The sequence below is a fragment of the Dunckerocampus dactyliophorus genome, chromosome 17, assembly GCF_027744805.1.
Source record: "Dunckerocampus dactyliophorus isolate RoL2022-P2 chromosome 17, RoL_Ddac_1.1, whole genome shotgun sequence".
Classification (NCBI taxonomy): Eukaryota; Metazoa; Chordata; class Actinopteri; order Syngnathiformes; family Syngnathidae; genus Dunckerocampus; species Dunckerocampus dactyliophorus.
In genome coordinates this window covers 21930667-21956257 of record NC_072835.1, presented here as the reverse complement: position 1 = coordinate 21956257, position 25591 = coordinate 21930667, and the positions used below count along the sequence as shown (strand labels likewise).

The 25591-nt window shown below is 43.0% G+C and overlaps 2 protein-coding genes across 5 annotated transcripts; one reads left to right on the top strand and one right to left on the bottom strand.

Annotated features, from left to right (window-relative positions):
• Positions 1 to 1599: 1599 nt before the first annotated feature.
• On the bottom strand, positions 1600 to 10970 carry LOC129170342 (KN motif and ankyrin repeat domain-containing protein 1-like). The gene is made up of 9 exons (XM_054757774.1): positions 10915 to 10970; positions 8420 to 10510; positions 3990 to 4133; positions 3823 to 3910; positions 2761 to 2980; positions 2538 to 2680; positions 1917 to 2117; positions 1700 to 1798; positions 1600 to 1623 (listed from the first exon to the last, which is right to left on the bottom strand). Exons 1-9 carry the CDS (start codon positions 10968 to 10970, stop codon positions 1600 to 1602), a joined length of 3066 nt encoding a protein of 1021 aa, XP_054613749.1.
• A 2419-nt stretch (positions 10971 to 13389) lies between these two features.
• mzt2b (mitotic spindle organizing protein 2B) lies at positions 13390 to 16545 on the top strand. 4 transcript variants are annotated; one of them, XM_054757049.1, is made up of 5 exons: positions 13390 to 13812; positions 13996 to 14167; positions 14228 to 14391; positions 14837 to 14971; positions 15937 to 16545. In XM_054757049.1, exons 2-5 carry the CDS (start codon positions 14001 to 14003, stop codon positions 16098 to 16100), a joined length of 630 nt encoding a protein of 209 aa, XP_054613024.1. In that variant the 5' UTR covers positions 13390 to 13812; positions 13996 to 14000; the 3' UTR covers positions 16101 to 16545. The 4 variants fall into 4 exon arrangements, with proteins under 4 accessions (XP_054613024.1, XP_054613023.1, XP_054613026.1 ...); XM_054757048.1 differs by having other exon boundaries at positions 13395 to 13812; positions 15934 to 16545; XM_054757051.1 differs by lacking the exon at positions 14837 to 14971 and having other exon boundaries at positions 13398 to 13812.
• The last annotated feature ends 9046 nt before the right edge of the window (positions 16546 to 25591 follow it).

The window sequence follows — 25591 nt, the reverse complement described above, 5'->3', positions numbered from 1 at the left end:
AGACTAATGTTGAATCATTATGATGTTTATTGGAAGTAAACAAATAGACTACAAGACAGATGTTTGGAAGACAACCTCTAATTAAGTTGGAATGCAGTGTGCCAATAGGATTAGCCAGCACCGCTGTAATAACGTCATCCGAGCAATGTGTTCCCAAGGAGAACTCAAAGCCGCCGCTTGTTGCCATGGCAACAGGAAATTGACGGCGGCAGCGGCACTTGTGTATCATTTTATTTGATTGCACTTGCTGGGGAAATGGCTCATAGAGCGCTCTCACGTGCACTGGCGCTCAGTAATGAACGCGTTTCAGGGCGCCACCCAATGGAAGGACACGTGCACACACACGCGGCCTTTTCCACTCCTGCAAAGTGGCGTGGTAGCGCTCGATGACTAAAAATATACAGTATTTTTTTCAGTTGTGAACAAACAAGACTAACTTCACATCCCTAAAAAGCACAAGAAGCAGCCTGGTTCTCAAGAGACTTTAGATGCATTGTTATGTAACGGTTGCTAGCTTAGCTTAGCTGTGAGCTAGAACAGGGGTGGTGTGGCCATGGGTTCAATTACAGGGCCGAGTGCGTGGTCTGCAAAAGCAAACGTCCGTAATTGGAGCTCTAATAACAACTGCATCTGTAGGTTATCTCCTGATGTAGTTTCAAAAAAAAAAAAAAGAACTCCCCAAGATGGCAGTAGCTGCATTTGAAGTATTGTGAGTGGCATCCAGTGGCTTTATCTACCTCTGCATGCGCTGTAAAATGTTGCTACTCAGCTGTTGGTGTTTCACTTGCCGTACTGTTGTTTACAATGAACTCAATGGCCTTATTAATGCTGACTGAGCAGTTTACTCCTGACCACGATTACAACATTGGTTCTGTTGCTGCTGTGTTGTGCAATGTAGCTGCTTCACTAAGGAAGTTAAAAATGGAATAAAATGAGCAGTATTAATGCTGGTTGAGCAGTCAATCCTCATTACCATTATCACATCATTATAACAAGCAGCTTTATCTACCTCTGCATGCGCTTCAAAAATGTTGGGTGGGCTGTTGGTGTGAAAGCCATGCATGTTACACTTGCCGTATTGTTGTTTACGATCCACTCATTGGTGCAATTAGTGCTGACTGAGCATTTTGCTCCTTACTGCTATTACAACATTGGTTCTGTTGCTGCTGTGTTGTGCAATGTACCTGCTTTACCAAGGAAGTAAAAATGAAATAAAGTGAGCTGTATTAATTATGTCTGAGCAGTCAGTCCTCCTTAACACTATTACAGGCAGCTTAATCTACCTCTGCATGCGCTTAAAAAATGTTGAGTTGGCTGTCGGTGTGCAAACGTGTTACACTTGTCGTTCTATTGTGTTGTGCAATATACTTGTTCATAAATAAGCTCCTTCCATGCATTCCAAATCATTATTAAAGTTTAAAACTGAACATGTTACAATAAATAACGAGAGCCTCCCTCTAATTGACAGTAGATAAACTACTCACTTAAATGCTGCATTTAGCTCTCTTGAAATGACATCATACATTTAGCAAGACTTAGTTATTTTTAAGTGAAAACTGGTTAGATTTTTGTGGTGGGAATGCGTTCAGCAGAGATGGTTCACGACCTGCCACACTGATGAGCCTGTCAACACAAAGAGAGCGAGTGAGCCAGCACACTTTGTGGAGATCTTTTTGAAAGAAGATATTCCGCCGCATACCTCGGCGTGTCCTTTGGAGAAGTTGGTATGCGCATAGAGAAGCACCGCAATGTCGTGATGTCCCGTCTCCAAAGCGATGGACAAGGCTGTGCTCTCATCCTGACCTCACACAAGGATGCAAAGGCATGTTTATTGTGCATCCATTTTTGTAAATGGATATTTCCTGGGTTTTTACACAACCATCCAAACATAGTTGTATCCAATGTGGATCACTCACACTGTCCTTCAGCATGGCGTCACAGTCGGGCTGGTCCAGCAGCAGCTTCACCATGCCGGCATGGCCGTGCTCGCTGGCGCACATCAGCGCCGTGGAGCCCTCGTCGTCCTGGAGGTTCACCTCGGCCCCGCGGGCCAGCAGTGCCCGCACCATGTCCACACGGCCGTGGCTCACCGCCAGCATCAGAGCAGTCTGACCAGCCTGGGCAGCAAAATTTCAAAATTCAGGACATCCTTTCCATTCATCCAGTACAAAAGGGTATAAAAAATGTAAATACAATAATATAAAATAATTATAATAAAGTAAATAAAGTAAAATAAATAAAATAAAATTGGTGGTCTAGTTAAATAAAATGCGATTGACTGGCGACCAGTCCAGGGTGTACCCCGCTTGTCGCCTGAAGTCAGCTGGATTAGGCTCCAGCATGCCCCCGCAACCCTAATGAGGAGAACCGGTATAGAAAATGGATGGATCTTTGTGTATTTAAATGAAATGTAAGAATTTGGTACAAAGAAGGTTGCAGAATATTTCTATTTCTTTTTTTGTTGTGTTGTGAGAATAGACGAGAGGACCCATCAGCAATGTGTCAGAGAGGCGTTGGAGGGTCTAATAGTGTCTCACCTGGCTGGCTTTGGCGTTGACGTCTCCTCTGTCGAAGAGCTGCTCCACCACGCTCATGTCCTCCACTTTGTCCACAGCAGCGAGTGCGGCGAGCATGATGGGCGTGTAGCCCGCTTTGTTTTGCTTATTTACATCACATACGTCTGCAAAAAAACAAGATGTTCATTAAAAACGATCCTGTCCTGAGTTGATCTAAGATGAAAGTAAAAGTGCATTACTGTACCGGCATCGAGCAACTTCTGCACCACATTGAAGTTGGAGTGCGACACGCTGTAGTGCAGAGCTGTGTTTCCGTTGCCGTCAGCCATGTTGGCCACGTGTCGCAGCAGCGAGGGCGAAATGACTCGGAAGCCGGACAAGTAGTCTTCCACGGACTCGGCGGAGGCCAACTTGTGACTGGAGACAGAGAACCACTCCTGCTGGACCGTCTGCAGGCATTCACGCTGTGAGAATGACAACACAGCCCTCAGTGGAACAGCACAGACCTCCCCCAAGGCGAAAGCATGCTCATTGTAGATACTGATGATTGAATGTTGTCACTGGAAAACTAAGATCAATCCAAAAAAAATCCCAGCCCTATCCCAGCAGACTTCGGTACTGGTTACCAGCCAATTGCAGGGCACATATAGACATATAACCATTCACACTTACGTTCATACCTATGCACAATTTGGAGTGGCCAATTAACCTAACATGCACGTTTGGAATGTGGGAGGAAACCAGAGTACCCGGAGAAAACCCACGCACAGGGAGAACAACAGATGTCCATTGGAGATTCGAACCCAGATCTTCCAGATCTCCTGACTGTGTGGCCAACATGCCAAACACTAGACCACCGTGAGGCCTTCAAAATGCATAAGTCACTGGAAAAGTGCATGGGAAAAAAAGTCCTCCATATGCACCTTTATCCTTTTATATACTGTAAAGTTGTGTACAGATTTATAGGGCAAAGAACCATATATGGTAAGCCACAGCCACATGCCTCACTTTAAGGCAGTAGAACCAATAATAACAATAGTATGTAAAAAATAATAACACAAAAGTCAAAATTATTATTTTTTTTTAACTGTTGTGTTTTAATTGTATTGTATTTCACCGAGTATGGTGACATGGAAATGAATGCAATGTACTGTACGTAATTACAGTATACGCTTGAAAGAGAAAGTGTACAAAAATGTACATTTCCCTGCACTTTGTGGACACTTTTCTCAATTCTATTTGTGTTTAAATGCTGAATATTAGTGTTCCTATCTCATCAGCGCACATATTGTGACCATAACCTCACCAATTCCCTGCCGGGCAAACGTTTTCCCTCATTCAGGTGCATCTTTAAGGCTTGGCAAGCGGACAGCATCTTCTCAGTGAACTTGCACCTATCCAGTTTGAAGATGGACAAAGACATGAAACAGGCGAGTTGAGACTTGAAATGGGAGACCCCAAAGCCAACACTACCTCTTGGTGATTTGTGATTTTGTAGACCCTTTGGTTGCTTTGGTGGTGACGCTTTTGAGACGTCTGGCTGGCGTTACATCCTGAGAAGACTTCCTAATCAGCCCTCGCTCCGCTTCCTCCTTGTCAGGTGACACAGGGTTCAGTCTTTTTGGGCAAAAGAGAAGAGTTTAATACAATAAAAAGCTTAAAACATATCGTAAGGTATAAGATGACGACATACCCGCTGGTCACTTTCATAAACCTCATGTTTTTTCTGGTGTTGCTGCAGCTTTGGTCACCGTCTTTCTTCACTCCCTTGCGCACAACACCCGACTGAGATCCGTCTACGAACGATAGATGATTTGGAGGTCCATTCAGAAAGAAAACACTTTCTTGTGTCATTTCCAGACCATTTCACCCCCAAAACAAATTCGGCCAAGTAGCATTTAAGTGATGGGTTAACGCAGGGGTGTCCAAAGTGGGGCCAGCGGCTGCTTTTTTTTATTGGCCTGTGGCATATTCTAAAAATAGAATTTAACAAGAACCCCCCCCCAAAAAAAAACAACAATAAAAATGAGAATAAAGAAAAAAGTCAAATAAGTCAAATAAAGTCAAAATATTAAGACTAAAAAAAAGTAATCTAACAAGAAAAATAACGTCATTTTAGTAACATAAAGTTGAAATATAAAAAAAAAGACTTTTTTAAAAGTTGTGATGGAAACTAACAAAGTTGGAATATTTTTTTTATTTGTCTGAAGAAAAAGTTATGCTATGAGATGAAGTCAAAATGTGGGAGTGGAGTCATAATGTTAAAGTTGAAAGGGTTGAGGGAAAAAAAAAGAAATGTAAAAAAACAGCTGTAATTTTACAAGAATAAAGTAAGTAAAAATATTAAGAGAAAAAAGTTGTACTATTTTTAACAGCATAGAGTTGAAATGAAAGAAAAATATGTTATTTGTGTAAGTCATGATATTATGAGAAACAAACTAACAACAAAGTCGTAATTTTTTGAAAATTTGGTTCCGGAAACAAAATATGGGAATGAAGTCATAATTATAAGAAAATTTACAAGAAAACAGCTGACATTGTTGGAAAAACTTTTTTTTAAACCCAGCAGAAATTGAGAAAACAGCTGTTATTTTACAAGAATGAAGCCAAAATATTAAGAGAAAAAAGTCGCCAATTTTATGAAAATAAAGTCTTTGTTATGAGGAAAAATGTCATTTTAGTAGCATACAGTGGAAATTAAAGAAAAAATATTAATGTTTTTTGAAAAAGTTGTAATATGGGAAACAAACAAAAGTTTAAAAATTATCTTGGGGAAAAAGTTATAACGTGGTAATAAAGTAAAAATTTCGGAATAATAAATTATTACAAAAAGAAAATTTACCAAGATTATTTAAGAAATTGAAATATTTGAAAAGAAAAAACATAGCAAAAATGGGGGGAAAAAAGAGCAAAGTTCACATAATAAGAGGCCTTTCTACCTATATGACAAAACTGAGATGTAGTTTTTTTGTGAAATATGTGTAACTTCTTAACATATCTACAAAATATCAAATCTGTATCTGTTGAGCATGTAAGGGCATTTACATCAACAATACTATCTGCCCTAATGGCTGGACAGAGCAAAAAAATAAAATCAAAGTGGCAAAGTTGCATCCTTTCGTTTTTCACTGTGGACCTCACTGGAAAAACATTTGGACACCCCTGGCTTAACGCTTTGAACTCTTAGCATTCGCGTGCAAAAGAACACATTTAAACTCGTGCGAGGACTTGGATGTTTTCGTCTTCTTCCTCCAAATCGAGAGACGTGCATTGTGAAAAGAAAAGAGAGCGCTTCCACTCGCACCGCTTCCTCCTCTCCTGACGAAGGCGTTCAATTTTAAACCCTGGACCACAAATTGCTACGCGGCAAAGCCGACTTCCAAACCCAGATAACATTCCAAACGTGGCGAGTGTCTCCGGGGCAGCCACTTCCTCCAAAACTGAAATGCAATTTTAGCTCAGGCCTGAGAATGAGCAAGATGCTCTTTCAGCAAGGCAGCATTTTCAACCACTCCAAGCTTATTGTGTTTCTTTTTTTTTTTTTTTTTTTTGCAAGCCTTCAACAAAATGGATTTATCCCTCACAAACAGAGACATATTTAAAAATAGACACACCCTACTGCACACAATATAATTTCATGTTTCTGTGGTTGGTCAGTATTTACATACGGGACCTCAAGCTTCAGAAGTATCCAAAAATGTCATGTGAAACTGCAATAAAACACGCGTTCAACCATCCACATAATATTGTTGGCATTTCCAAATCAGCAAACAGGAAGTCGGTGGATAGTCTCGTCTCTCTCATGTGCATTTAAACAACAAAAGCCCGTTCCCACTACATAGTATCTACTTGGCTCACCACGGCCTTACTCGCTATTTCCACCGGCAAAAGAAGGCACTACAATGTACTATTTCTAGTAGTCGACTATTAAATTCGGAGGAGTCTGATTCAACTGTGAAAATGTCATGCGATCAAGATTGTATCACTCTGACACTGTCGTCACTCATGGCGGTGCCCACGGCTGCTGCTGAGCATTTTACATAGAATGTCTTTTGTAGTTACGACTCCACATCACCCACAGTAAGAGACTTTTGGACTGCAACCACTGGCAGACCCAGACATTTTTCATTGGGGTAGCCATGGTGAAACCATTTCTCACATAGGGGTGGCAATAAGTTGATACCTGAAATGCCTAGATGGCCAGTGGAGTGGGCGAAGAGTGCCTGGGGGTGGCCACGGCCACCACTGGCCACCCCATAGCTCCGCCACTGTTTTTGGACCATCTAATAGAGCTAATTAATAGCTGAGCAGTGTGGTGAGGACATGTTTTCAATGCTTAGTTTCTGGATTCTGCTCCCCATCATGACGGCCAAACCCGCGTAGAGCATAATACGGAAGTGGATGCCGATCGGCACTCCTGTTTTATCTCTACACTTCTTGGTTTACATGCACACTCATGCTGCTACAGAGAGCTTCCATTATTAAGAGATTTGTGTGCTGAATCACGCTTTAGAGTTTAAATCAAAGTCAACGTAGTGAGAAAACTGGATGGGAACTGACCAAAGTAATCATGGAAAACTTACCTACCACTTGCAGTTTATGCAACACATGGTTTTATTGACAGCTCCTCCACACGGAAAGTTGTGTGTGCTGCAGTGAAATGCGTCCAAGCAGAAACGGCGGTTAGGATGAACTAATGTTCAGCATCACAGAGCCGCGTTTGTCAAAACTGTCCCCCAGCTGTGTGGTGGCCAAGGGGTGCCACCCCTGGGCACCCTGTAGCTCCGCCACTGACTACAATGTCATCATTTTCACCGAGACACAGCAAAACAGTGGTGTACCAGACAATGTTACTGAGCTAGCCGACTGCCATCAGCAGCGTGGCCAAACTTTTTCCACCAAGGGCCACATACTGCAAAATAAAAGGATGCAAGATATTTTGACTTAATTGCAGAAATGGACAAAACAGCTGTAATTGTAGGACAATTACAGCTGTTTTCTATCAGGAGCTATTAGACTGACAATGCACTGAGCTGAGAGACTGAATCCAAAAGTGTAATAGTATTTTGTAATATATTTTTCCATGGTGTTGTGCAGCTCTAGTTGTGCTATGTGAGTGTGTGTGTGTGTGTGTGTGTGTGTGTGTGTGTCAAGAAGGCCTTCTATGAAAAGCTATTAGACTGAAAATACACTGAGCTTAATAGACTGAGTTTAATAATAATACCTAACAACACAAATATGAATGTTTACCTCTCATAGTAGACGATGTTTGTTGCTCTAACAGCTGTATCATTCTTTTCACCTCTGAGTCGTAACCGCCCTGCGGACAGATTCCTGGACTGGATTTGTCGTAATTATAGGAATCAGCCTGCAGTTTAGGTGGGAGTTGACTTTCTCTGTTGCCTGTGGCAAAGAAAGAGGATGGATCGATTTCATATGATCGTAAATAACATGGGTTGTTGTCCTATGGGACAAGCTAGCATGCATGTAACAGATATCCTCAGTGTTGTCATCATTAGACAAATGCTCAATGACTTATGGCCAATTCCTGGCTACACATGTCCTTGCAAAGATGTTTTGCTTGATGGCGGCCATGTTTTTCAACCAATGTTGCTGAAATTTAAGACACATGTGCTTGTCAGTCCCGTAAAGGTGCGTACAGAATTTGGCTGTGATTGGGTTAAACACCCTAAAGTTACAGTTAAGTGTTTTGAAGAGACACAGGCACATTTTCACGCTTTTGTGTGCAGCGCTTCAGGAGAAGAAGAGTTATAGCATGGAGTGTGACGAGTGGTTTACCTGAGTCAAATGGATGGACTTCTTCACCTCCAAGTACTCCACCTTTGTTATTGCATGATAGTATTGAGCTGGTGAGACCCTGCTTGTTGTTCTGGTGAACCAACCTTCCCTCAGTCAGAGGACCGCCACGCTCATTGATGACTCTTGGCGTCTTTTCTATGGAATTGTCCAGGTCTGAATTACTCTGGGACGATGCAACCTGTTGGCTGTTTGGACCTGACAGATCACGTATCCTCCCCTCCCCTACGCCAATACTCCTTGTCTTGACTGGGTCAGGCAGATGGGACGGTCCAGACGCCATGTTTTGGGTTTTAAGTCCAACCAGGAAGTTTTCGTAAATGCTAGTAAACCCAATGCCGATGTCACGAGTATTTTGTTTATGCGTATGTTCTTCCAGGGGGCTTGTTCCCACCCCGACTGTGCGCGTCTTTGGGATGCCCTTGGTGTCTTTGAGCCTGCTGCCAACTGACACTGTTCTCGTGGTGGGCGCCTTCGAGGTGTTGGTGTGCTTGTGCTGGCTTTTGAGGACAGTGTTGGTGCTGGAGTCCACGTTGAAGGCATGTCTCGTGTTAGTGAAGCGAGACACAGAGCTGAGTGAGGTGTTGCTGCGCTGAGACGTCTGCGTTGACAGCGTGAGTCCAAGAGAGACCCCTTTGACTGTATCTGTGGCCACACCTTTAGAAACCATGATCTTTGCTTCACGGATGATCACGTTCACAGAACACTCTCCACATGCGACTGACTTTAGATTCTTAGGCTGCAGATTCTCCCATGGAGCTTCTGTGTTGCTTCCTGCATCACAGACCTTCACCTCCACCCCGACTCCTTGAGAGCTTGTCAAAATGTGGACTCCTGCACCCTTCTCCCTGGTTTCCACTCGCTCTCTGACCTCCCAGTGGCTCATGGGTAGATCGGGTCCAGCGCCGACGTTCTTCAAGTCGGGCCCACAACACGACACAGCGATGTTCTTCAACTGTATCACGTCTCCTGTGCTGGCGTCTCTTAGCTCGATGTGGTTGCCCACCCCCTGGCTGTTGGTGTCGGGCCCGGCTTGGGTGCTGCTGCTAGTTGTCGGCGGGTGGGCGGAGGAGGCTTTATCCGCTCGGTTTCTGGCTTCTGCAGCTTGAAGCTCCAGTTTGAGACGACTCATCTCTGCCTGGAGAGCAGATTCTTTCAAGTCGGCCTCCAAGTGACAGATCTTCTCTTTTAAGGTGCCAATTATTTGTTGTTGGGATTCCACCTCTGCTTCCAGTTCCGTGCTATGTGCTGCAATGGATTTATATTTGTTGTCCTTTGTGGCTTCCTGAGCAGTATCGCCATCATCATTCAAGTGGCTTGTTCCTTGCCATGCTGGGAAATGTCCGCTCTTGATGGCTCTTTCGAGTGCCAGCATCTCATCTTCTTGGTCGCTGAAGTCATAGCAGTTCCGCTTCTCTTTGGTGAAAAACCCTTCGTCGGTACTCGTCTCTGTGTCCTTATTCTGGTTCTTGAGTTGAGAGGCCAACTGCCTCTTCTCCTCCTGAAGAACTGAGATCTTCACCTTGAGGAGAGGAATGATCTTCACCTGTTCCTCCAACTCCCTCAGCTTCTGCAGAGCCACCACCATCTGATCCCGGACATTCTGCAGCTGCAAGGGGCTCGTCACCGGGGTACTTCTTCCGGAGCTCTGCGGGCTCAGCTGGAGGCATCCTGTACTGCCTCTGCTGCCCAGGGAGGAGCCAAGGTGTCCATACATATCGCTGCCTGCGCTGGAAAGTTTGCTATCAATGTTGGTGTCACTATAAGCACTCAGACCAGTGAAGCGAGAAAGAGAGCCAGGGGAGCTCACTCCTCCGAAGCTGGCCAGTCGGCGACGGGAACCAGGCTGAAGATGGCTTGCTAACTCCTGCTCCAGGTTGAGGTGTTGTTGCTCCAACACAGGGTTCTGTTTTTGCAAAGAAGGCACTCTAGCAGCAGGAGCTCCATCATTCCTGGACTGATTTTTATCTGTGGTGGATCCATGAGGTGGAGGAAGAGGAGGTCGGCCCTTGGGAGCAGAAGACATTCCCAGCAGCCTTGTGTCATCGCTGCTCGATGACGATGACAGGGACTCTGCAGAAGGCCACTGGCTGGATGAAATGCCACTTTGTGCTTTTTCCGCATCGCCGACGGCCGCTCTGGGCCTCCTCTTGAGGCTTAGCCGCTTAATGTTGGTGCTGTTTTGGAAATCACCTTACAGTCCAAATCCTGGACCTGTTGACCAGGTAGTTCAGTTCTCAGTTGTTCCTGTTGGACCTACAGTAGAAGCCCAAAAACAACAGTAACTACAAAATGTGACTTTCATTACTGCATCAGTTTCAATCATAACAAAAGTCCAAATCTTTTTCTTCCTTACCTCAGTACTGCTCGCTGTTGAGTCCCCCTCTCATCCGACTTCTGAGACGTTCTTCTCTTATATCGTAATGCGTTTGACGGTAATTTCTCTTAGGCTGTCCCACACACAAAGAGGAGGGACAGAGGAGGGTTCACCCAAACCTTGCAGAAACAGTTTTCAGCAATATAACTATTCTCAAAATGTCATGTCTCTTTGCGTGCACTGGACTCACTACTCTATAATTACCCCTCAACTTTCCCTTTAAATGCCAGGTCCAAGACTTGGCCAGGTCTCCTCGCCATCCAGGCAGTTTTGAACAAATAAATCTTAAATAACCCTAAAAAATGTGTGGATATTCAGACAATGTTTAAATGACATAATCAAATACAAAACAGAAGTGTTGAACACACTCATTGCACAAATGCCATGCATGATTTGTTGCATAGAGATGTTACCTGGAACAACACAAAGATGCTTGAAAAGCCCATTGGCGAGTCCTCTTATATCCACAAAGAGTTCATTATTAGCCTGAAAGTGAGAAATGTAACGTATCTGTATTCTCATCTTGATTGATCGCCATTGCAGGGTATAAGTGCATCCCCCTTTCAACCTCTGTCTCACACACATTCCACATTCTGCAGTGGAATGCTTACATAAAGGAAATGCAATGCCGTCCCTGATCTATACGCCGTTCAAAAAAGCACTATCAGCGCTAAAAGATACAGCAATGCAAGCATCCCAGAGTGCTAAAGTGGAGACTATGTAGCCATTTTTGAAGTATTATGCACTTATTCACATTCATTAGGCTTGATTGTTAACAGTCCAGATTATATTATAACTAATCAGATGAAGCGCACTTTGTTTGGTTTTAAACAAAAAATAGGATGCACAGTAATAACTTTTGCAAGCTGTCACAGCTTGCATTGTTTTTACTTTTCCTCTCATGAAAGTCTTGACTTGCTTCTCATGTAGAGCTCACTTGCACCCTACTGGCCATTGGTGAGAATTGCACTTGAAACAGTAAAGGGGTGTGAGACTATTGTAATAAAACAGAAAATGTAGAGCATGTATTAATGTAGTAAATATTATAATGAAGGATAAAAAATGAAGAAGAAATGGGGTTGTAGGGTGGTAGGTGAGGATATTCAGCAGACTGTTACACCCACGATGTAAGAAGGAGAGGTTCTGCAGGTCCTTCATACCGACCGCTGTCAGGCTCTACAAAACCTGCACCACCTGAACCATATTGTAGTCACTATGCATTCTTTACACTGTACTCTTTACTTGCGTATCTTGCTTGCTTGCTGCTGTAACAAGTAAATTTCCCCGCTGTGGGATAAATAAAGTACATACATACATACATACATACATACATACATGCATACATTCTACAATTACATTCAAAGCATGTAGGGTTTAGGGGAATACATACATTCTTAAGTAAGAAAGGTTTAGATAAAATGATTAATTTTTTTCCTGTTTTTACTATTATTATTATTTATCATTTTTGATTAAAAAAAAAAAAAAAATTGCATCCCGAGCCACACTCCTTATCATATGCTCCCATAAATTGCTTGCCAGCCGCCAATAAAAAATCAAGAAGAAGAGAATTGCACTTCGGGGATATGACTGGGGATGTAAGTTTTCAATAGAACAAACTAAAACAGTGTTCTTTACTAGGAAAATAATTAAAGAAGATGTCAAGTTAAAAATGTATGGGGAAGACCTGGAAAGGGTGTCTGAATTTAAATTCCTTGGTGTTGTATTTGATGAAAGGCTGACATGTTCATAGCATATCACCAGGTTAGAAGAAAAATGCAAAAACCTAATACATGTGATGCTCTGCATAGCTGGAAGAGAATGGGGAGCGAACAGTAACTCACTACAAAGAATTTATATTGCACTGATACGATCTGTGTTGGATTGTGGGAGTGTGGCGTATGGGTCAGCGGGAAGAACTCAAATGATGCAAATGATGGCTTATTATTGGGTAAATTTGAGAGGGCATTGAGACAATCACCCAACAATGAGATGTACTGCAGGATAGCTGGGAAAATGGGAAGAGCACAAGTTTTGCCAAAATAGGAAATATTCTAGGAATATTCTCCCGATGTGTGCGTGGTTTTTCTCCGGGTACTCCGGTTTCCTTCCACATAAAAAAAACCATGCATGTTAGGTTAATTGGCGAGTCTAAATTGTTCATAGGTATGAATGTGAGTGTGAATGGTTGTTTGTCTATATGTGCCCTGCCATTGGCTGGCGACCCAGGATGGACCCCGCCTCTCGCCCAAAGTCAGCTGGGATAGGCGCTAGCATACCCCTGCGACCCTAATGAGGAGAAGCGGCATAGAATATGGATGGATGGAAAGAAAACATGAAGCTTTTAGAGTTGTCTTCAAATTGTGCCCGAAGAGATTCGGCGTTTTGATGCTTCAGTGAAAAGCAACATTAGTGACATCTGGTGGAAGAGTGAAGTCAACGCAATCTACAGTATGTCATTAAACGCAGGTCGCCATTACAAACGCACGAGCAAACTCACGAATGCTCTCGTTCCAAGCCAGCATTGTTCAATAGCTTGGTGGCTATTATATACACACATACATTATCGCCAGAATAACCCGTCAGAGCAATGACAGCCACCAATCCGTTTTGAACTGTTTGTACGCGCTGTGACGTAGGACGATGCAACGTAATCGGTCACGTGATATTTGTAGAACGAGACAAGCTCCGAAGCACTATCTCGTAGTAGTGCAATTCAGGAAGTCTGACACAAGCATCGAGTCTTCGGGTTCATGTTACCATCTCTACTAGCTATTTAAACTTAGTTTGTCTCACGCTTAACAGTGAACTGAACTGGCGGGGCTTTGAATAAGCACTTAAAATGTTCAAAGTTATCCTAATTATAACAACACGCCATATTATTGTGATAAAACAGAACATTAGAGAGGCCGCTAACTGTTTAATTTGCGTTATTAATGTAAAGTTGTAAACCGGATGCAAAATACACGAATAGCGCTTATCCCACAATGCAATGTAACCGTCCCTTTACGATGACGTAATAGCGTCGCGCCTTATGCGGCTGCTGCACTGATCAGGCTGCAGTGGATGAAAATCTTCCAGCCGAGACTCACAATCACTTTAAAGGTGTGTATTTTTCCTCTCCACATGTACCACTTGTTATGTATGACTAACATTAGTAATCGACATGATTGAAGTCATACATTGTTTTTGAGCGGGACGACTAACTGCTAGTTAGACAGCTAGCTAGCAGGCTAGTTTTCCACTGCCTCGCATTCCTTTGTTTCCACTTATTCTTATTTCCTGCAGCAACCATGTCCCAGCCAGCTGGCTCCTCCGCACCGGACAGTGCCACACTGGTGGTGACCACCAATGTGCACCAGTACTCCATGAAGAAAAAGAAAGTTCTGAACGCAGAGGAGAGTGAGCTGTTTGAACTGACCCAGGCTGCGGGCATCAGCGTCGACCAGGAGGTGTTCAAGTGAGTGTGATTATAGTGTGACTTCTTTAACACACTTTGACATTCATGCTGTCCGTCTAGGATCATAGTGGACTTGCTGAAGATGAATGTGGCCCCTCAAGCTGTCTTTGAGACTTTGAAGGCGATGTCTGCGGGCCAGAGGGTCCCTGAGAGCAGCAGCAGCGGAGACTCTGCAACAAGCTCCCACGGCACCGGGATCCCCTCTGCAACGGCAGAGACAAGAGGTTTGTGTCTCAACACTTAATGCACGACAGTACTTTGCACCCACAGTATATTGAACTACTTCGTTGGATTGGTAATTAGGAGAGTAAGTTTAATGTTGCACACAGCAAAATGTATGGAATCAAGTAGGAACATGAACACATCCACTCAAAACAACAAGCGTACTGGTGATACAACCTCCTAATAAATAATTTAATATTGCAGTGAGCGGGTGACTATTAGCTCACAAAATGTCATCATTTGTAACCTATAGGAAATTTGACTCAAGCCATTTTCTTCTAACCTTCCACTTTGCTCATACGATTGTGTCCCACTCTCACAACTTCCTTCTTCACGCCACCCCCTCACAAAAAAAAAAAAAAGGTAGAGGCGCCTTGCATGGGTCGACGCTTACTAATATTTCTCCTTCTTGAATCCACCTCCTTGCTGAAATGTTCCCTCCACAAGACGAGTGTTTGGTCTCTGGGAAGAGCCCTAAGCTTCCTGCAGCTCCCTCCTCGACGTCTGGCCCCAGGGCCGCCAGGGTCAGCACTAAGATTGTGGTCTACGGCCCCCAAGACGTTAACGCTCCTCACTCTCAAGGTTCCCCTCTCTATCCCCAACGTGCATGCTGTCTTACATGCTCGCTTTTGCCGGCTTTTAGGCTATGTCCACATGAGCATGGATATTTTTCCACATGAGTGAAGTTAAAAAAAAAAAAAAAAAAGTCTATCCACACAAACACATTCACCGCTGCGCATTTTGACCAGCCAGAAGCCCGAAAAATCGGCCACAGCTCACTTGGTTGTCCATTAGAATGCCCCTGTTCAGTATTATAGTGTAATGAGATGTACAGTTTGTTATGATGATCTTTTAGGTGTACATTATCTTTAAACTCGCTTACAGGGAGCCCAGGAACCATCAAGAATGTTTTTTTTTGTTTTTAATCACGCTTCCACATAATGAAATGAAAAACAAAGAGGTCAACACCCTTATGTCAACAACTTCATGCTTTGTTGTGAAATAAGGTTAAAAAAAACCCAAGACTGTCACACATTTCTAATGATTCAAGCCAAAAGGCTCGGTTTCTGAAAATCTCCTGTGTTTTTTTTAAAGAGAGAAGAGCGGCCAAGCCGCATACAAAAATGAGATTTACAAATTCATGTGAACATGGCCTTAATTTGTTATTTTGTATGAAGATTTGCATGAATTGCATGCCAATGTTTGCATTTCTGCATGTACCTGTACTGCTCCACATATCATGATTTTTACCACATTTATACGTTCTGGTGGTGATACTGCTTGTGTACTTCATGAGGAGATAGGATATCATCAGTATATAGGACATATCAAGGTCAAAACAACAAAAAAAAATCATTTCTAAGTTGGCTATAGGTTGAAAATGCAACAATACCATAGAATATTTTATGACCCTGACATGCTTCATACGCATTAAATCAAATGTGAGAAAGCACTGTGAGCGTCAGAGCATCCCCGCCCCCACCGTGTCTCCTGGCGTCCGTCTCTTCCTTGTAACTCGGTCTATTTTCCTTGCGTGCTGTCAGCAGTGCGAAGCAAAGCATCTGCCGCACCTTCGTCGTCAACCAGCCATGGCGAGAAGAGCCGCGAGGCCTCCGGCCAGCGAGTGCAGCGGCAGCCCAGCGCCACTAGAGGACAGAAGACCAAAAGCTCTGGCAGCAGTAGCTCCTCCTCGCAGTTGAACTCTACGTAACACCCCATCATTTGTGTGTGCAAACTATGTGCTATAACTCAGCAAGGCTAATTAACATTCTACCACCCGTATGGATGTATTCACTAATAACTAGAAAAAGAAGTTCCCACTTTGACAGCTGTTACTGTAAGCTAATGTGTCCTTAAATTATTTTGTTTTGTTGCCACGCTATGAAATGGTGGACCTTTTTTGTAAATACAAGTAAAATCCTCCATATACATTGTGCAACCTTTTTAATATAATAAATTTGCACATTTTCTGTTTATTTGTGCTAGGTTTTTCCTGTGCCGACTGATCACATTGGCAGCAATAGCTGGACATAAACAATTCTGTAGTGTATACAATATTCCCTCATCCCTCACCGTTACGTGTCTTGACAGGCGTCTTCAAGGAGTGAGTCGTTTCACTTTATTTCCGTTGTATTGTACACTGACTGACTTCTTTTCACTCTTGTATATTAAAATTGTACTTAAAATGTTGCCTCTGCAGTTAGAAAAAAAAAGAGTTAAAGAAGGTTGCAAGTGCGAGCAATTTGATAAAGAAGGTAAGAAACTCTAAAGGGAAACTGCAAAAGTGGCCGCTATAGGCAGGTGGCCGTTATAGACAGGTTGGCGGCCGTTTTGAATTTGTGCGCGCACAAATTAACATGTCTGTGATTAGAAGATTGTTGTGTTTGCAGATACATATAATTATACTGTTACATGTTGACCAGTAGAGGGCACTGTGGGACTGCTGATAAAAGTTGTAAAGAACTACTAGGTTAATAAACCGCTGTTAATAAAGCGATTAAAGTGCATCGGCGACGTGAGTCTCTCCTTCCCCACAACAAGGGGCATTACAGTATTGACCAGTGCACACCAGTGCAGTCTCACACCAGGGAATAAACGGTGTCACTGTCTGCAACAAGCTCCAAAGAAGACGGCTTTTTTTTTTATGTCGAACAACTGACAGTTTGTGTGGGTCTTGTGAATGATTGTGACTGAGCTACGACTCAATAATTAAAGTCTACACACGACGGCTTCATTGCTTAAAAAACGAAACTCTTTTGTGCATGAAGCTTCTGCTTGAGTCGGCATTTTGGCCGCTATATGCGGTCAGATATTGACCAAGAGATACAAAATGGGTGGCCGCTGGCCGCGTTTGACAGGTGACTGCTATACACAGGGTCTATAACACGTACATTTTCTGCGGGGGATTTTGCAGTGGCCACTATAGGCAGGTGGCCGTTCTATACAGGTGGCTGCTAAGACAGGTTTGACTGTAAAACTATACATTTTTCTCTCTGTGGTTGACTAGAATGAGTTAATTGGATTTGTAGCATTTCCGATGTGAAAACTTTCCTTAATTTTTGTCCGGTTTGGTTTTCGCCGAACGTTTTTAAAAGGAATTGACAAAAAAAAGCCGAGTTACAGTCCCTCGTTTATCGTGAATAATTGGTTCCGGAATCAATATTAATAAAATAACATTTTCATAATTAGAGCATAGAAAACCTGTTTATGACTTTGTAAATACGAGTTTTAACATTATTAGAGTCCTGTAAACATGAAACAACACCATTGTCCCTTTTACAGTACACTGTTAGTCTTTGTTTGCATCACATTGCGCAGACTACGAGATTGCTACAGGGACATAACAGACAGCCGCCGCTAGCTTAACTACCGAGCTAACTAGTTAGCCTCTTCAATTTACTTATTCTAAACTTAAGTGTTTCAAACGGAAGGAGAAAGAAGCCAAAAAGTTACCACTTCCATGCGGAATGAGAGGAGAACCTCACTCGATCTCAGCCAAGGCATGTCAGCTCAGCTCTGTTGGCTCAGTAGCCAGTCTCCATGGAGTGTGAAAGGTAATGTAATCTAACATCATGACTCACAACATTACTGATGACTAGTGACCACAATACTACGTAGAACTTGTCTTTCAATATTTTTGGACTAATAATTACGGCATAGTCTTTCACTTTTATAGTGCTTTTCCACCTCCAAGGCACTCAAAGCGCTTTGACACGGCTAGCACATTTACCTGATGAAGATGCAGCATCAGGAGCAACTGGTGGTTCAGTATCTTGCCCAAGGATACGATCACGGGACGACGGAGGATTGAACCCACAACATTCAGGTTGGGAGACGACCACACTACCACCTCAGCCGCCCCTCCGAACAACCACAAAACAGCAATCATTTAATAATAATTTTTTGGACAGTCCACGATATAGAGAAGGGGCGATATTGGAACCACGATACAGCGGGGGATGACAGTACCTCTGGATTACAGTAGAACAGTTGTTTACAAAAAAATCATTACCATGCATGTCATCAGTAGGGACAAGACAGCAAGATATTTATTTCAGTGTTTCACCTTCAGTATGGCTTAGTTTCCACTAGTTGAAGGCGAGCGCAACTCTCTGGTCTGGTTGAATGGCGGACAAGAACCTTGAGCAAGGCGCTGTTTTTTTTTTTTTTCTTTTTTTTTTTTTTTTGCCTTTGAACGAAGTCGTTAAAAATAAAAAAAAAAAAACTCTATGAACCTTTCACCCTCCTTGAGGTTTTTCATCGGCATTGATATTTTTTCTCTCTCCCAGTCCAAGCAAACATCTGCAGCAAAAACTCATGAAAGGTTTTGGACTGATTTCGTCCTATTGAAGGCTTTGTTGCGGAAGTGAAGTTTTTTTTTATTTATTTTGGGCTGCAAACTTGATAGCATCACAAAAGATGTTTCTACTAAAGACTGTTTCACAATCTGAGCAAACTGAAGGTCAACCAGCATCCTTGAGCAGCTTGTGTTTGACCTCCGATTTCCAGCACACACCATCGAAGTGAGTGATTGCATGTAGTGCCGCACGGGGGCAGTAGAGCGTCAATCACATGCCTAAATAATCCTTACAGGACTCATTCTCCATTGGTGTGGTGAATGAAAGTGGAGCTGAGCTGCATCTTCTGTTTGTATATTGCCATGTGTAAATGTGGAGGCGGTCACAGGGGAGGGGGGTGGGGTCATTCTAAAGTGCAGACGCGTGCGTCCGCAGGCCGCTTGGCTTTTATGTGGCCGTCCATCCTGTTTATACGGCCCTGCCTGTGCACATTGATAGCGGCGTGCCTGTAATTGATGGCACCATATTGCTGTGGTGTAGCAGGTTTAATGGGCCTTGACGGAGCAAAGGGAAAGCAGCACGAGACCGAGGAGGGAAATTAACCCTTTCAGTCCGGCCCTCACGCCATCCCCCGTCTGTACATCAGTTCATGCAAACACAAATGAGAGTACAAATAGGCCCTGGATGATTAGCTTGTTCTGAGGCACGGTAATGGCCACTTGCTTCATGATCAAGGAAGCCCAGACACCCCTCTGACTCCACTTCCAAAAATAAACAGCCAGCTGCCGCCTCTCGCCTCTGCATTGCTTGGAGGCGGCCTAAATGTGTTTGACAAAGGCAAACTGCTAGGAATTTATTCCACCACAAAACCAGGAGGTGGCCTGGCTGTAACTTCTCATGTCACCTCCAGGGGTCAGTGTGTCCCCGAGCTGGGCCCTGCCAACCAAACTTTGGCTGCATTCATCCACCCCAGGCCTTTTGGATGTGTTTATTTTGTTATGAGGGAATTTCACTCTTCCATTAAATAGAGAGCACTATCCCTCACGCACGCAGACGCTCCGTGCGTGCGTCTGCACACTATATGCACCATTAATCAATAGAGACTGTGAAACTGTGTGTGTTTGCGTGTTTTGTGTGAGGCAAGAAAAGCGGCACATTGAAGAATGAGCCATTCAGAACTGTTGGCAAATCATTAATGTATGCTCTTATACACGTCTAACACGCTGGCATGGCATGCTACTCCCAACTAGACAAAAAAAGAAGGGGTGTTGGGGGGGGTGATGGGACTATTTTGGGAATTGATGTTGCACCTTTTCACCTGATTCCACTTTATTAGCGCTACCTGCACATTCTCATGGGATCCAAATACAAGAGGTTTATAAGAAAGCATGCCTTTTTAGAACATAATAATAATGCCTGATAGTGTGCGTGTTCTTGTAGTTGCCGCTTGTTTGTTTTGTTCACCTGCAAAATAGTAGAAGCGGCTGTGAGGCTAGTGCAATGCAGTTGCACACCACAGCAAACTACAATAATAAACATATTATTAGACGGGTAGTAGGGGTGTCACGAGACGAGACATGAGATTGGGTCCATGAGACGAGGTTAACATTAATTGTAAGTACAATGACTAAATACGACTGGACAAACAATCTTTTTTTTATTTAACGGAGTCACAAAACAATGCAGGCGCCTTTTGAAATGTCTGTTGTCCCACAAATTGACGCCAAACGGTGTTATTGTCAGCATTTTTTTTTCAGACCAAATAAAACACAAATGTTATAACATATCAGAATCAGATTTACTGCCAGGTATAGTTCACACAATACGAGGAATTCGTTCTGGTGGGTTGGTGCAACAATAACTATAGAAAGGAGAAAGAAAAGAAAAGTATCAGCGCAAAACAGCAGCAGAAAAACTATTGATGGAGTTAAATAAGTATTTCAACTGTATTACAGAGCGGCGTTTACTCTTTGCCCACCAAACGTCTTATTGAGTGTTGCCTGTCGGAAGAAAGGCTCCATGTGTAGTTTCTTCTGTTGACGCAGGGTGGATATGTTTGAGCTGGGCTAGTTGGTTGTGTTGCCGTTTATGTTTCAAACAAATTTGGCATGCTGGCGCTTCCGTGCTGATGAGATCTTCTGACACCCCTAATCGGTAGCAATATGTCGGTTTTACTGAACTGTGGGGGTGTCCACACTTTTCCTACTGAGGAAAAATCAAAGAATGTGGTGCGGTCTATTTTCATTTAGTAAAAAAAGGCTAAAAATAATCCAATATGTTACATATATATTTCACGAAAAGATTGTTATTAGCATCAACGTTGTTTTCTTATAATTCACCCTTTTGCCATTTTTCCCCCCCAAGTCTATTATCTTGGTTTGGTACGCACTTCAGTTTTAAGGTCATGGTTGGGTCCATTTTCAGTTTGGTAACGAAATGCAGAACGTAGATTTTGTTTTTTTTTTGTGATTCCTGATTTTTAAACTGAAAAAGAAAAAAATTGCAAAAATTGCAGGTCATTCTTCAAAACATACAATTCTCAACTCCCCCCCCCCCCCCCCCCCCCCCCCCCCCCCCCCCCCCTCCCCCAGTGCAGGGTGGGCGCTTTTAAACATTTTATTGAAGATGCTAAACGCAATCCAATATTGGTCAATATACTGTACTGGAAGCTACTGGATTTTTTAATGGATTTTTCAACAGTAAAAGTTTGAAGAGTCTAAATTACACTGCTGTCATCTTACGTCTGTTGACGTATTTCAACGGGGGGGGAGGAGACCGTTTTAAAAACAGGAGATTTTAAAGACAGAAGAGGGTTTTCAAGCTCTGGCTTCTCCTCGGCACGATCGCGAGCCAAAGGCGGGCCCACGCTGTTTTTATCCGACTAGATCTTGACTTGTACACCGAGTGCCTCGCCTTTTTGACCGTTTTTCAGCACACTACATGGACCTACGGAGGTGCATTGTAACGGCGAATATACGCCTCCTGGCCCTCACTTGAAATGTGTAACGTTTGGGGAAATTGGTACGCACTTCTAGACGTTGCCCCCAGACCGCAATTTCGACACCGCCGGTATAAGGTAGTTGCAGTACAATTTAAAAAAAACAAAACAAAAACATGAAAATAATAAATATGCAATGTGTAACGGCAGCATAGCCCAAAATAACAGAACTGAAGTATTGCTGTGAGCAGTGTGCGCCATTATTGGATTGTGCAGGTGTCCCTAATGTTGTGTCTGGAGAGGCTTGAGACGGGATTACAAAGTGCAGAGGAATCCTGCTCTACTGCTCCCGTCCTTTGCTTGCCTCCCTCCACCTCCTTACCCCCACCCTCTCCACTCCTTCAACCATGCCGGGCCCGCCCGCCTGCAGATTGGCTATTTCCTGCACGCAGGCCAGCACAGCTCTTATCAGCGGCCGAGTGCTGATTGTTGCCTCTGTCTCTCAGGCTGACTGACAGTTGGCGCTGGGCTGCTGAAATGGCTGATTTGGTCAGTGTTTGTCTGTGCCGCCTTATCTCCACCGCTTATATTAACTGCCTTGACAGTGTGTGCAGGCAGCCTCGCTCCATCTTCTGGCCTCGCTGAAAGCCCCGCCCACCGTTCCTCTGTCTTTATCCGAGCTCTACTACAGTAGATAGCTCAACATCATCCCGCCGCCCCCAACCCCCGGGCTCATCCGTCCTTTCCCTTGTTTCGTTCTGTCGCTGCTGTGTCAGCATCCTCTACCCCCTAAACGTAACTTTTATTTCCTGTTTTCACACCCCAAAAAAGTTTAATTTTTCGTATGAATAAATGATTATATACTGTAACTGACTTTAGATAGCAGAAATACCTATTTTATTCACAATAAAACTGCCTTGCTCTCATTACATACAAAAATGTTTATGGTTGGCCAGAATTACAGATGAATGGAGAGGTTCAGAGCTAATCATCTTCACAATAAAAAAAAGTGGCTGAATTTCAATGGTAAATCCAAACTCAAGGGAAACCATAAACTGTTAACTGTGTCAAGTAGGTACATACTCAAGTTATTGACATGCTAACTTCACAACCCTGTGGAACCTCGCTCCAAACCTGCATCAAACAGCAATATATTAGCTGAACCCGACTAGTTGTGCCCTCTGCTGGCAGTTGCCGATTACTCGCATTTATTCGACAATGTTGTGCAAAAAACAAAAACATGATATTGACACACTAACTTTGCAATCCTGGGGAACCTCACTTTAAACCTGCATCAAACAGCAGCAAAGTAGCTGGGGACGAATTAGTTGCACCCTCTGTTGGTGGTTGCAAAATAGTCGCATCCATTTTACCAGATTGTGCCCGAAAACAAATTATACACATGCTAGCTTTGCAGCCCTGGAGAATGTCACGCCAACCCTGCACCAAACAGCAGCCAATTAGTTGGGATTTAATTAGTTGTGCCCTCTGCTGATGGTTCCTAAATAGTCAACTTCATTATGTTATGTTGTGGCAAAAAACAGAAACAAGTTACTTACATGCTAACTTTTCAACCCTGGGGAACCTCACTCCAAACCTGCACCAAACTGCAGCAAATTAGTATTGAATTAGTTGTGCTCTCTGACTGTGATTGCCACATACCGCAATTCATGGTTCCATGTTGCACAAAAAATAAACACACGTTGTCGACGTGTGAACTTTGGAACCTTGGGGAACCTCACTCCATTCACTTTCTGCCAATATGTTTTGCAGGTGCACAGAAATACACCTGCACCAAACTATTATACAATTTTGCGCATTTTCAAAAATACCTTCCATCTTAAAGTTGACTGACAGTCACATGTTGGCACGGTGCACTGCAGATGAGCTGACACTTTTAATAGTCCGTAGTATTTAGCAACACAGACGCCAGCTAGCCTAATACACACACCAACAGACTCAAATGAGGCTTTTCTGGGAGTAGCTCTAATTGACAGAAACCATGGAGGGTAAACATGGCCTCTTAAGCGTTATTTATTTATTGGCTTTATTAGCAAGAGGCTGTTTATTCCGTCTGTTAGCGGCAGATGTGGGAACCGATGGGGTTCACACTCCCTGGCACCCCTGTTGAGTATGTGTGCGCGCGCATACACACACTCACACGGCTGACTAGTCAATTTCCAAGCCATAGCAAATAATGTTCAGTGAATTCATCAGTTCAAGGGTCAGACTGTCGAGCTCATAAAAGCTTTCTTCACCATTCAGGCAGCGTTTTACGTAAAATTACTAACATTGTAAATGTAAAGAAAAGTTAAGCATTGTAAAATCAAACTAAAATAAAGCAAAACCTCAGCCTCTCAGGGCACGTTAGGGAGAATGACACTTATCGTCTAGTGGCACTTATTGATAGTGCGTGGTTGGAGTAGATCACTTTATTTTATTTACGTTAGAATTTGCTTGGTTTTAAAGGAAATGTGAGACATGAACACACGTCTTTCTCTTTTCTGTGTGTTCTAAAGATGTAAAAACAGACAAAAGAGACAGCTAAGAATGCACATAAGGGGACACACCTATTTTGCCTATAAAGCCTCCTGAAAAAACCTCCAAAAAGCACCAACAACGCTCCATTTACATAACTTGACCTGCATATTAACCAAGCTACAGCGACATTATCATTGTTTACATTGTTACGCCCAAGAACTACGTTACTGGCGGAGTGATGTCTCTCCACACCACACCGGCTAGTTACTAGACGGCTAGCGACTAGCTTCACCACACACTCGCTCACAATGCCTCAGGCCACTAGCGAAAGGTAACGCTACACTTTGGAGATGCTACCACTGCTGCTGTGTTTTTGTTTTTGAGTTTGGAAAAGTTAAAGCGAGGTGTAGTGTTCATTTCTATGTTGCTTTGTGGAATTGATGCGCCCAGGAAGGACGCTCTTAATGCTTAAAATGACCAAAGTTCTGTAAGTATTACATGTTATCGAATAGAATAGAACTTTATTGTCACAGTCACAATGAAAATCACTAAACATAAATTGAAATAAAAATCTAAACATAAGGTGCAGGCTAAAATATAAAATACAGATCTTAAATATTTAAAATATAGTATGACATTTCAAAGAAAGTGTGGAGGTATAAAAATATCCGTGAAAGTGTAAAGTTGCACATTGTGAATGTTATTATGAATGTGCCTGTTACTACATGCTCAGAGCGTGGATATAAAACCATAAAACCTTGGAGGTATTGTAATAGGGGGCTTTGTAGGCTGCCTCTTTTTAGCTGTTTTTATATCTTTCGAATGCACAGACAAGAGAGACATGTGTTCATGGCTCACATAAGGATTGTGGATGATGGGCAAAGTTCCAAAAAAAGGTGCACTTTTCCTTTTAAAGTTACATTTTTGGTATCATGGTTTATTGTCACACTCTTGAACATTGAAAGAGTTGTGCATGTATAGTATGTAAGTGTTTTATTGTTTTATTGTTTCATGGTAATGTATTGTTCCTCCAGTATTTCTGCGCCGTAAAGCAGAGCAAACAATCTGCACAGGACATAATTTGCTGCTAATTGTCGATGAAATAATAAATGAAACGGGGAAGAATAAAGAATTGTCGTCATTTCCCTATTTTGCACTTCAGACGCCTTCACTTGTTGTGTATTTACTTTTGACGCGTCTTCAAATTCCTATTAATTAAAGCAAAGGCGTTTTTAGTTGCCGCCTTTTGTCTCGTTAATTTGCCCACATTCTTTTGTGTCTGTTTCAACTGTGACGCTTTTTCATTGCCTCGTTCTAATTGAGCGTGTTTAGCTCTTAAAATGAGTACACCTCCAGTTTAGTGTTCAGACTGGTGTGTGTGTGTGTGTGTGTGTGTGTGTGTGTGTGTGTGTGTGTGTATGTTGTTATGCATGTGAGATGCAAATCAGAGACGCAGAGGAATAAACTGTAATTACAACACTTTTT